The 13,489-nt window shown below is 43.6% G+C and overlaps 1 protein-coding gene across 1 annotated transcript in view; it reads left to right on the top strand.

The window, feature by feature from the left end:
• Nucleotides 1-4,571: 4,571 nt before the first annotated feature.
• exd1 (exonuclease 3'-5' domain containing 1) overlaps nt 4,572-13,489 on the top strand; it is a 47,053-nt gene continuing 38,135 nt past the window's right edge. The window contains exons 1-3 of the mRNA XM_020524284.2: nt 4,572-4,852; nt 8,503-8,571; nt 13,132-13,186. Of these exons, the coding sequence (XP_020379873.1) occupies nt 4,729-4,852; nt 8,503-8,571; nt 13,132-13,186 (248 nt within the window). The 5' untranslated portion in view covers nt 4,572-4,728. The remainder of the gene's footprint in view (nt 4,853-8,502; nt 8,572-13,131; nt 13,187-13,489) is intronic.

Here is a 13,489-nt window from a genome sequence, read left to right as displayed (position 1 = left end):
TCTCATCACTGTATTTTCAGACAAAAAGCAATCACGCTTAAGAATAGAGAAGATTTACAACGATGTCATCAAACCCAAAGGAAAGACTGGCAAAGTTAGACAGCCATCCTTGGAAGAGAAGGCAGCAGATAACTTAACCAAAATGCATCGAGAGAGAGGCCTGGGAAGTTATTTTCCCCCTGCTCTATTTTCAGAAGCAAATAGACAAATAAACAAGCAGCTATTTAAAGCAATTGGTAGCTGGCTTAGAGGGTACAAGGAGAAATGTTCCATTCAGGCAATGGTGGGTACCTCAAACTCAATACCTGAAAATGGTGGAGGCAGAAACCTTTGTTACCTTCAACAACGGTACTCAAAATCTCTCAAACTACAAGGGTACGGACAAAAAGCTGGAAAGTGGAATAGCGCAGATAGACATGATAGCCTCTACTTGTCCACTTCGAACTTCATCACAAGCCTTGGTCCAAAAATGGACAAGAGAGTTGAATTCCAAAGGTGAGCTAAAAAGACCTTGCCCTTGACATGAAGGTCACATTTAAGAGAACATGAATTCAAGAACCACTGATAAAATGGAAGTTAATGGGAACCAGGGGTATTCTCTTGGGTGGATGGAATCATACCTGGCACAAAGGATGGTGGTTGTGATTGTTGGAAGTCAATCATCTCAGCCCAAGGGAACCTCTGCAGGTGTTACTTGGGATAGTGATCTCAGCCCAACTATTATTAATGGCCTTCATCACAGAGACCAAACTGGGCACATTTAGTGATGATTGCACAATGTTCAGAACCATCACCACTCCTCAAATACTGAAGCAATACGTGTGCATATGCACTAAGTCTTGGACAACATCCAGGATTGCATTAAGTGCCAAGAGACATTTGTACACAAGTGCCAGGCAATTACGATCTCCCAACCATTGTCCCAAGATATTACATGACATTACCATCACTGAATCCTTCGATATTAACATCCAGCAGGATACCGTTAACTAGAAACTGTTCTGGACCAATCATACAAATACTGCGGCTACTATTGTGGGTCAAAGGCTAGGAATTCTGCAAATCACTCACCTCCTGACTGGCCAAAGCCCTCTCCACCATCCGCAAGGCACAAGTCAGGTGCACAAATCATGAAACACATTCCATTTGCCTGGATAAGTACCTCTCCAACAACACTCAAGATGCCTGACACCATTCAGGACAAAGCAAGCTGCTCAATTAACACCACATCCACCTAAACATTTAATCCATCCACCAGCACACAGCTGCTGGGTTTATCTACAAGATGCACTGTAGTAAGTGACCCATGATCCTCTGACAGCACCTTTTAAATCCACAACCACTATCACCTACAAGGACAAAGATAGCAAGTGGAAAGGAATACAATCACCTGCATATTCCCCTCCCAACCACACACACCACCCTGACCTAGAAATACATCATTCCTTCACAGTTGCTGGATCAAAACCATAGAACTGTTGGTTCCCTACACCACATGGACTGCAGTGGTTCAAGAAGGCAACTCAGCATCACATTCTCAAATGCTATGAGGAATAGCACACAAACAATGGCCTAATCAGCAATGCCCAAATCCTACAAACTAACAATAAAATTCTATCACCTTCACTTTTTTTGGTAAATACTCAATAGCCAAATGTTAATTATCTGTTCAACTAAATTCAGATATGGTGCAGAAATTTTATTTTCAAACAATAGCAAATTGACCTTATACTCAAGTCCCTGTATGAAGGCTTTGAAGATTACATAGGACATTTCCTCAGAAATAAATGTTTCATGACTACACCAGACAACTGAACGTATAAAACATGCACAATGGAAATAACCCAAAATGATCAGCTTAAATCAAATGCTTTGCTTATAAAGCAATGCATTACATAAAGGAGACATCAGTTCTGTTAGATCACAATCTAGTTTAAACGTACAAGCACAACTACACTATTCAACCCAGCAGGTCTGCTCCACCATTCAACGAGCTGATGCCTGATCTGATATCCTTCAACTCTAATTTCCTGCCATTTTCCCTATGACCCTTGACTCCTTTAGTGATTAGAAATTTGTCTATCTTAGACTCGAATATACTTCACCTAGCCTCAAAAGGATCTCCCACAACAGAACTAATGGTAACTTGTAGTTTATGACTACAAAGGCTGTTGTGGTGCAACGGTAATGTTCTTAACTCTGGGCCAGAAAGCCTGGGTTAAAGCCCACCTGCCTAAGACATGTGAACAGGTTGATATAAAAATATCCCCCATATGACTACATAACGTAATGGTTGGGAAGACAGGATTATTTCCTTTATCAGACAAGACCAAATAAAGGGTTTTTAGCACTGGATAAATCACAGAGTGTAGGGGCTTGAGTGGGAAATGAATCAAGATCCATGTAACTATGAGCAGATGACTCCGTAAACCACAGGGTTACTAACTCCAGAATCCTTTGGTTATCTGATCTCAGATTTAGGCAACTGGGCCTCTTACTGGATCGCCTGCAGAATAGCACGTGGATGTTGAGTATAGACAGGCAACACCCACTGACACCAAAAGACAACCAGTAGAATACAAGTCAAACTGCATCCTGGCATGAGTCAGCTTCATCAAGGGAAGAGAAATTAAGATTGAAGGGACTAGGTAGATACACCTTCATTTCCATTTGTAACTTAGAGGGTCAGTTTTGGTGTATTCATTTCACGAGTGACAACATTTTGTTCATTGAGTAGGTTGGTTATGTCACCAAATCTTAAAAATGAATCAATTTTCTTGAAAGATCTCACATTCTCCTGTCAGATTTTGTTCAATAAAATATTAATTTAAAACCATTTAACACATCCCCTGGGGGCAACATTTTTAGACTTATCTTATGTGACTTGTCTAATTCAACATTTTTGGATTCAGTTATTTTCAGGCACTGTCCTTGGTGTTGATCACAAAAAAAAGTATTGCCCCATAATTAATCAGTAAGTGTTAATAACTGGTTACAACTTACTTTTTGAACCATTTGAATTCCAATAATCAAGAAAATAAATTTAAAAGGTGAGGGAAAGCAACACGTGAAAATGACTATTTTGGTTTAAAAATCCCACAAAATATTGGTTGTCACAGTCACCACGAACAGGTTGAAATTTCGCGTTAAACACATTGCGAATGAATTGTGATATCATTTTTAAGACAACCAGATCCTCTGAAAAGTCAGCGTTTGTTCTAACATCCAAACACTCACCGAGAAAACAAGAAAAACTTAAAATTTAAATTCCCCATAGTTCGCACCCCCACCTCATAAAACGCCCTTTACAAAGTCAACGGGGCAAGCAAGGAGAAAAAGAGGGGGGAAAAGTTGAGAGCGGGTTGTTAGTACCTTATGGATTTTAACCATAAGGGCAATCTTGAAGGATGAAGGCAGCGAGGGATTAAAGTTTGAAAGGCCGGCAAGGCCCGAAAGCATGAAGGAGGAACAGGCTGCGCGGAGGTTTTTGGGGGGGAGGGGGTGTTGCGGGGTAAAGGAGTACGAAGAGGGGGCTGCATAAGCCCTTAGAGTGTCCCCGATGCTCTCGCGGTGGTACAGCGGGGTCGAGGGATGAGGCGAGGCCCGAGTTTGGGGACAGCGGAGAGCAGGCCGTCTCGCTGTTGAGAGAAGTGGAAAAAAAATAAAACTCGAGGAGAGCGAGAAAAAGGCCAGGGTCGATGGGCCCGGCCTGGGTATTTCCTCCCTCCGCCCCGATACCGCCGCACGTTGAAGGCGAAGGGGAGAGAAAAAAAAATCCTGTCAAGAGATCGAGGCCATTTCCCATTAAAAGAAACGGTACAAACGCCCCGTCCGCCTCCTCCCACACTCACTGTCTGTCCACCAACCCCCCCACCCCCCACTACCAACACCCACCCTCCCACCCCTTCTCCTCCCACCGTACACACTCACTCTCTCCCTCCCTGCCGCTTACCTCGACTCGCTCCTGCTTCTGTCTCGCCGCGCCGCTCCTCTCCCCGAGCCAAGATGGCGCTTGCTTTGGAGAGACAGAGGTTGCGATGTCTGACAGAGGGAGCGGGGCGGCCGGTTTCGCAGCCGCTCTGCCTGAGTCCCTCCGAGCGCCGCCGCCGCCGACCGCCATTGCGGCTCTACCCCCCCCCCCCCCCCCCGCGACAGCGCCTGTCACCCCAACCCCTCCCCCCTTCGGCCGCAGGCCAGGCCAGCCGAGCGCCGATCGCGACGCCACCACGCCCGCGCGGATCCGGCTGCCCCCGCGGCCAGCCACTGTCGGGGGAGTTGGGAATCTCACGCCCGGACACCGATCTGCTCCGGATCGTCAGGGAAAGGGACAAACTCAAGGGACGGTGAGTGTGGATCATCGGTCGGATCGATCATCGACTCTCAGGCCCTCGATCGACGGAAAAAGCCGAAGTGTGCGTGACGGCACTAGGGCGGTTGACCAATCGAGAGGCCGCTTTTTGTTCCTCGTGCGGCTCCGCGAAAGGAGGGGCGGGATGCCAAGGACGTCTGAAGAGGGAAGAGGGCGTGGCGGTGGCCGTGGGTGAGTGGACGTAGTCTCCTCTCGCGATATCTCTCCTCTAACGGTCGGAACATTTCAAAAAGGCAAGAGGCGCGATCGGCTCGTGTCAATCACCGCGGGGGTGGAGTTAACTGCGGACGGCGCTTGCGCGAGCATGTGATGCGGACTGGTGTCGCTCACCCCTTTGCTGGTTTTTGGGTGGCGACACCATGGACTCGGCCTGGCTCCGGGCGCTCCTCAACAAGCGGCTCCGGATCACGCTGGACTGCGGCGCGTACTTAGGTTGTCTCCGCCATGTGGATGCCGCCACGAAGGCCGTCGTGTTGGATCAAGGTGAGAACCGCGTGCTTGCACAATGGGTGTGGTTATGGCAAGTAGGACAGAGCTGGGAGAGAAAGGGCTGACTTTATCCAGCATCAAGCCACCTAGAGGTTTAAGGTACAACTGTGTTGACGTTTTTGCAGAAGTTGAACGTTGCGGACGCAGGAGGATAGGATTCTGTGGAATGTCATTCAACGCCTGTCCACCATCTACAAGTCAGGAGTGTAATGGAACACTTCCCACTGGCCTGAATGAGTGCAGCTCCAGCAGTATTCAAAAAGCTTGATACTATCCAGGATAAAACAACACGATTGATTAGCCTCTAATAATCAACATATTCTCACCACCTTCAACATTGATTCCCTACGCCACCAATGATCAGTGGGAATCAGTTTGTACCGTTTACACGATACAATCCAGTACCTCACCAAAGTTCCTGTGGCAGCACCTTCCAAGCCTGTGAATTCTACTGTGTAGAAGGAGGAGGACATATGGGACAAGGGAATACCATCACTTGCACGTTCCCTTCCAAGCCACATATCATCCTTACTTGGGAATATGTCATTGCTCCTTTGCCGTTGCTGGGCTAAATCTCAAACAGTCCCCCTAACACTCCAGATCCCCATCACCATCATCTCCAGGGCAATCAGGAATGTGCAACAAATGTTGGCCTAGCCAATAATACCTGCATGTAGTTAATGAATGGATGCTATCTTTTGAAGGAGCTGTGAATCTGAGGGAATGTCTGCCTGGTCATTTGATTGTATAAGTTCTGACTTTACAGGCCAGTTAGTCTTACATCAGTGGTCGGCAAATTATTGGAAAGGGCTCTGAGAGATAGGATTTAAGATCACTTGGAAAGGCACAGTTTGATTCGTGATAGTCAGCATGGATTTGTGAGGGGTAGATCATGCCTCACAAACCTTGTTGAATTCTTTGAAGAGGTGACCAAACAAGTGGATGAAGGTAGAGCAGTGGATGTGGTATACATGGATTTAAGTAAGGCGTTTGATAAGGTTCCCCATGGTAGGCTCATGCAGAAGGTAAGGAGGCATGGGATAGGGGGATATGTGGCAGACTGGATTCAGAATTGGCTGACCCTTAAAAGACAAGGGGTGGTAGTGGACGGAAAATATTCAACATGGTGCTCAGTTATGAGTGTTGTACCACAAGGATCTGTTCTGGGTTCTCTTCTATTTGTGATTGTTGTAAATGATTTGGATGAAGGAGTGGAAGGCTGTATTAGCAAGTTCGCGGACAGTGAAGGTGGGTCGCATTGTGGACATTGCGGAGGGCTGTTCTAGGTTACAAAGGTACATTGATAGGATGCAGAGCTGGGCTGAGAAGTGGCAAATGGAATTTAACCCTGAAAAGTGTGAGCTGATTCATTTTGGAAGGACAAACTTAAAAGCAGAATAGAGGGTTAACGGAAAGATTCTTGGCAGTGTGGAGGAGCAGGGGGATCTTGGGGTTCATGTTCACAGTTCCCTGAAAGCTGCCACCCTGGTGGATAGAGTTGTTAAGAAGGCGTATGGTGTGTTAGGTTTCATTACTAGAGGGATCAAGTTCAAGAGCCGTGAAGTTATGTGTCAGCTATACGAAAGCCTGGTTCGACCACATCTGGAGTATTGTGACCAGTTCTGGGCGCCTCATTACAGAAAAGATGTGGAAGCATTGGAAATGGTGCAGAGGAGATTACCAGGATATTGCCTGGAATGGAGGGAAGGTCTTACGAGGAAAGGTTGAGAGTGCTAGGGTTTTTCTCATTAGAATAATGAAGGATGAGAGATGACTTGATAGAGGTGTACAGAATGATCAGAGGTATAGATAGAATGGACAGCCAGAGATTTTTTCCTAGGGTGGAGGTAGCTATTACGAGGGGGCATAGTTTTAAAGTGAGTGGAGGTAGATATAGGGGAGACGTCAGAGGTAGATTCTTTACTCAGAGAGTGGTCGGGGTGTGGAATGCAATACCGGAGAGGGTAGTGGAGTCGCCCTCATCAGGGGCATTTAAGCAGCTATTAGATAGGCATATGGATGATAGTATAAGGTAGGGGTGGAGGTTAGATAGAATTTGGATTAGGGTAAAAGTTTGGCACAACATCGTGGCCGAAGGGCCTGTACTGTGCTGTACTGTTCTATGTTCTATGACTGCTTTGTAGAAGACTGGAGGAGGTACCTTTGTGTTTTGACCAATAATTATCCTTGAGTGACAATTACGGAAACAAATTGTTCGCCATCCCATTGTATAAGGTTGCTGTACACAAACAGCAATTTGACTATCCTATTTCCTACGTGAAGTTTGATTACATGAAATAAGCAAACTTCCCAAATGTTCCCAACAGAAAAAAAACTAATGGTCAAGATTTAACTTGTTAAGATATTTACTGTAACATTCCAGCCAAAATCAACTTGGAAATAACAAGCAAATTGTATTATATACAACGGATAGCTGATATATGCAAAGATCCTACTGGGTCAGAATACAATTTTTCAAGAGCTCTTGGGGTTTTCTCAAACTCATTTTAATTTTGGGGACTATTGATTTTCACACAATCATTTTAAGAGCTGATGCAGTCATGGTCTGTATTTCTATATTTCTGTTGTCAAATGTGGTATTTGGACTTGAGCAGAAAGAAAATTAGAAGAATAAATCAATATCCTCACTAATTAACCCACCATTAAATTTAAAACTGCAATATGCAAGGAAAGCATTAACTTCCTAGATGCTCCACTATTTAAATGGCGAAAGAGAACAGGCATGTCAACAAACTGTCAGTCACTTAGGAAAAAAATGTTCCTTTGCACAAAAAGCCAGTACCCTAAATACCCTGTATGGGTATAGCTGTTTAACAACCTAACAATCAAATTGTAAAAATTCAACTTGAGATACCATCTGCCATGAAAAGCATTTTTGGCAACACCACATGGCAGCCACATCAGCTGAAAAGGACAGGCAGTTAGTTGCAACTGAAAGGGGAGGGGTTAGTGGGGATTTTGTTGCCAAGAATATGAATTGTAACTTCCAATGTCATCATCTCGAAATTGTGGAGCAGCAGAGGACTTGAAACTAAAAATGAGGGTGAGGGATTAAGCTGGAGTAGATGTAGCCAATCAAAGCGTAGAGTCCAAGAAAGAGAGTAAATCAGTGATATGAGCAATGAAGGTCAAGGGACAGGAGAATTAACGCAGGAATATGCAAACAGTCAAGATGCAAAGATGGATTCGGCAAAACTGAAGGCCCTGTATCTGAAGATACGTAGCATTTGTAAGAGAGTAAACAAATTAATAGCGCACATTGAATAGAATAAATGTAATCTAATGACCGTTGTAGTGACACAGCTGCAGGATGACCAGATTCGTTTATGAATATTGTGACCGTCAAGAATAGAAAACTAGGGAAAGGTGTTAATTAAGATGGAATTGATGTGATATTTAGAGATAACCTTGGCTCAGAAGATAAGCCGAATAAAATGAATACTTCAGGTTGATACGGTTTTGGCAATTGACAGTTTAAAAAACAAAGATGATAAATTGAGATAAAATATAGGTCAGCCAGAATCTAATTGAACAGCAGCTGAGGCTCATGGAATGAAATGGCCTTTTCCTGTTCTTGTTTGAAATTGATCAGTTTCTAACATTATTTATCTATCTTTCTGCAGTTGAAGATTTGGAAAATAACAGGAAGCTGCCTGGCATCAAAATGTTTTTTGGTTATGAGATCAGAGACTGTACGTATTTTTATTGATTCCTCCATTTTTCTCTGAAATATGTTTTTGCTGTTTTAAATGAAATGTCCTGATAATCCAATCCAGTGCCATTCCAGAATAGAGGTGAATTCTTTTCCCTAAAGAGGACAGGCAGAATTGAAAAAGCTAAGGATATATACTCACTTGGATTGTCTTGGTAATCAACCTGCAGTCACCCTAGCCAAATTATTTGGCTATTTAGGTTGTAGAATGATTAGAGAAAGCAGCTTGCAAATATGTATTTATGTTAATGTGTACATTTGCTGTTGAGAAATAAGGATAGAATAACATGCTAACTAAATGCTAGACATTAGTGAAACACTTGCATGTAAATAATCTTATTGAGAGCTCAAGTTTAGGTGAAGTGTGTTCAGTTCTGATGTGGGTGACACAATGTTAATACCTCCCTGATCGCAAGTCTACAACAAGAATTTGAGGAACTGATTGGAAAGTAGGTGCAGTTGGTTTTCAAATCGTTCTTCAACTCCTGTACTTCTCAGCAAGATGCCAAGTTCTGTGCAGGATTCAGTGTGCACAGGTTATATACAGAAACATGGGCAGAGTTTGAATTCCATTTGCCTCTCCCATGTCATAGGTGTAAGAATTTTGAAAATGTGGTTTCTGTGTTATTTCGACACACTGTGGTCCCTAATTGATGAAAGTGAGCCTTGGACCACTGCTATTTCTATAGCAGGCAGCTGATGGACCAGAATGTTGCCTACAGAGGTTGCACATGCAGCCTACCAGGTCTTGTCCGAGATGTATAGAAGAACAGCTAGGTGCAATTTTAGATGCTGTAGAAATGCTCATTCATTCAAAGGCTGTTTCTTACCCCTGCTTATGGTCGATAGGCTGGAAATGCAGTGAGAAACAGCAGATGCTTAAGACAAGCAACACAGTCGTTAAGCATTAATAACCAGTTGACGACAAGGGAGTCTGTGCATGCAATATAGTCTGGTTGTTAGAGCAACTCTGACCAAGTTTGTGTACAAAAAGCAAGTTGATCACACATATACATCTTGTTTTATTTCCTGCATTTGTCAAATTTTATTTTCAATTTAATGTCTAATGTTATACCAAATGTTATCATTCTGAATTTACTCATGGGCTTTTTGAATGAGAACAAGTATTGTGGTGTCTCGCACCAAACACTTGGACAGCTGTGCTCTTTTTCTTTCCAAAAAAAAATTAGTGTTACACAAGTGAGCCGTAACATTGCCTCTCAATTTGCTGTAACGACATGAGATCTCGGAGCATAGTAGATAATTCAGCCCCTCAAGACCGTTCTGCCATGTAATACAATCATGGCTGATTTTATTTCAGCCTCAACTCCACATTCCTGCTTACTACCCATAAACCTTCAACCCATTACTAATTGAAGATCTGTCTATATCATCCTTTAAAATGTGTTTTTTGTCAGTGTCCTGGTGTCCACTGCATTCTGGAGTAGTGAATTCCACAGATCACGACCCTTTGAAAGTAATTCCTCTTCATCTCTGTTTTAAATTTGCTGCACCTTGAGTGTAAACACCTATAGAGTGGGGATAAAGGAGTATTTTTCTGGTCAGCGATCAGTGGGTAGTGGTATGACTTTGGGATCAGTTTTGGGACCTCAATTATTTGCAACTTACATAGATTATTTGGAGTTGGGACCAAGGGTAGTGTGTCATAGTTCGCAGATGACACTACTGAGATGAGTGGTAAAGTGTGCAGAGGACACTGAAAGCCTAGCTCGGCTGTGAATGGGCAAGGGTCTAGTTGAAGTACAATGTTGGTAAATGTGAGGTCATCCAGGAATGGCAGCAAAATGGACTATTATTTAAATGATAAAAAATTGCAGCATGCTGCTGTGCAGAAGGACCTGGGTGTTCTTGTGCATGAATCTCAAAGTTGGTTTCCAGGTGCAGTAGGAAGTTAAGAAGGCAAAGGGAATATTCATTGCAAGAGGAATGGAGTTGAAACACGGGGAGGTTATGCTGCAGTTGTGTAGGGTGCTGGTGAGGCCACATTTGGAGTACTATGTGCAGTTGTGATTTCCTTACTTGAGAAAGAATGTACTGGTGCAGAAGAGGTTCACTGGGTTGATTCCAGAGTTGAAAGGCTTGGCTTATGTGGAGAGATTGAGTAGACTGAGACTGTACTCATTGGAAGTTAGGAAAATGAGGGGTTGTCTTATAGAAACATATATGAAATTATGAAGGGATCAGATGAGAGAAGCAAGGAGGTTGTTTCCACTGACGGGTGAAACTAGAACTAGGGAGCGTAGCCTCAAAATAAGGGGGAGCAGATTTAGGACTGAGCTGAGGAAGAACTACTTCTCCCAAAGGGTTGTGAATCTGTGGAATTCTCTGCCCAGTGGAGCAGTTGAGGCTACCTCATTGAATATTTTTAAGGCAAAGATAGATTTTGAACAGTAAAGGAATCGAGGGTTATGGTGAGTGGACGAGTAAGTGGAGCTAAGTCCACAAAAAGATCAGCCATGGTCTTATTGAATGACAGAACAGGGTCGATGGGCCAGATGGCTTACTCCTCTTATTTCTTAGGTTCTTATCCTGAAACTGTGACCCCTCGTTCTAGATTGCTGCACATGAGGGAACATCCCTTTCAATGTCTACTTTGTCAATCGCCTTTGGCACCTTGTATACCTCAAATAGATTTTCCCTCATTCTTCTGAACTCCAGAGCGTGTAAGCCCAAAATGCTCAATCTTCCTTCCTGAGACCAATCCCTCACCTCTGGATACAGTCGAGTGAACCACATACAAACTGATTGACTGTTCCTCTTAATCCTTCCCATTTTTTTAGTATTCATCTAAAAGTTCATCTAAGTCAGTAACCAATGGTCTGAATGATCAATTGCACGATCAGTATACTAAACATGACAAACATGCAATTTACAACGTAATACATTCTCTCTTGCAGTTAGGTTTCTGACAAGTGAAATTACAAATAAGATTATTCCATTATAACCAATATAAAAGATTCAGTTAGATTCTGTAGGACTTTTTTCATCAGAAAACATTAAAATGTCCTTTAAGTGAAAATACCTTGTGCGTTAAATTCTTATTTTGGTGAATGAAACAAAATAAATGTTATAACATAAAAGAAATATGCCAACATCAAAGGAACAGAAAAGCTGGTGTTTCGGGTCAGGACCCTTCTTCAGAAATGGGGGAGGGGTTGGGGGATCTGAAATAAATAGTGAGGAGGGGTGGGGCTGGGGAAGGTAGGCGGGGTGGTGATAGTGAGTGCAGGTAGGCAATAGTGGGGGTTGGTCAGTGAGGTGGGAGGAGCGGATAGGTGGGAGAGAAGACGGACAGTTCAAGGAGGCGAGGATGAGAGGGAGGGTTGGTCGTGGGATGAGGTCAGGTGGGGAGATTTTGAAGCTTCTCTCCCACCTATCCACTCCTCCTACCTCATTGACCATACCCCACCGTTACCTACCTGCACTCACTATCACTACCCCACCTACCTTCCCCAGCCCCATCCCTCCTCTCTATTTATTTCAGAGCCCCTTACCCCTCCCCCATTTCTGAAGAAGGGTCCCAAAACATCAGCTTTCCTGTTCCTCTGATGCTGCATGCCTGCTGTGTTCCTCCAGCTCCACACTGTGTTATCTCTGACTCCAGCATCGGCAGTTCTTACTTTCTCTGAAAGAAATATGCCAACTCTCGCTGAATCTCGTGCTCCCTCAAGTCATGTTTGTTGCTTCCCTCTACCAATGCCACCCCACCTCCCCTCGAAGTGAGTAACATGACCTCCTTTGACTTGCAGAAGGGAGGTTTGACGTGAGGAAGGATTGGCAGCAACTGAAAGAAGGAGAGCTATGGATCAGAAGTGTGAGAAGTTGCAAGAGGATGGCTCAGGGAACAGGAGTGGCATGGTCGGCAGTGACTGGGAAAAGCCACAAGAGGGAAGGTTGAGAAGCAGGAATTTCCACAAGACAAAGGGTTCTGAAATAACCATTCAACCCTCTGTCAGACTTTATGGAAATTATCTTAAAACAAAATTTTCAATGCTAAACAACATTGAACAACTTAGAACAGAGTTTTGTTGTTTGGAGCATGCAAGACCTGACAGCTTGAGACCAGTAACACTGTGTGGCCTCTGATGCCAACGTCAGGGGAATTAGGCCATCTCCTCCCTCAATATTGTGATTGTTACTCACATGACATTCCTGCGCATAGTATTTTGGCAAACTATTTGACTGGGGTATAACAGCCATGCTAGACATTGCTTTCACCTGATATCCATACATGGGTACCTGATCTCCAAATAGGAGAAGAGAACTAGGCTGCTTTTTGAAGACTTGAGACCAATTGCATATTTCCACCCACTGCAATCTGCTGAGTTCACCTAACTTGATTCCGAGGAATGGAATCTTCCTGGTTTATACGGCTCAGCTACTTATTGGATAAGACTATTGAACCAGGAAGTAGTAAGGATCCTCATAGATTTTATTTACGGTAAAGTTGCTGAAATTGCATGCATGTAATGTAACATAGATTCCATTTCTTAATTTGTGAATTTCCTGTTTGTTTCAGTGGAAATCCTTGATGCTTTGCCCACCAGATCCATGAATAAGTCAGCAAATAGCAAGTAGGTGACAGCTTGCTCATGATGCACAGCTTTTCTCATTTTAACTCCAATGACCTAGAAACATATCATTGCTGTTATTTCATTCTTTGTGCTATATTATGCTGATTGAATATTGCACCTTAAAGCTTCAATGATCAAATCCAGTCTAGTCCAGCATGATCCAAGCGTTTTGGAGTAGCTTACATTCCTAATATTACTCAGCAACCCAGTGATGGCAGAAAAGTATTCCTTGTGCTCATTTTCCAGATCGACTTCTATTCTCAAAGACCCTTGGCCACGCTCAGAATTGTTCCTTGAAATGAT

Source organism: Rhincodon typus, chromosome 8, assembly GCF_021869965.1.
Source record: "Rhincodon typus isolate 14 chromosome 8, sRhiTyp1.1, whole genome shotgun sequence".
Taxonomy (NCBI): domain Eukaryota; kingdom Metazoa; phylum Chordata; class Chondrichthyes; order Orectolobiformes; family Rhincodontidae; genus Rhincodon; species Rhincodon typus.
The sequence above is the reverse complement of the archived record's forward strand: the minus strand, read 5'-3'. Positions and strand labels throughout refer to the sequence as shown.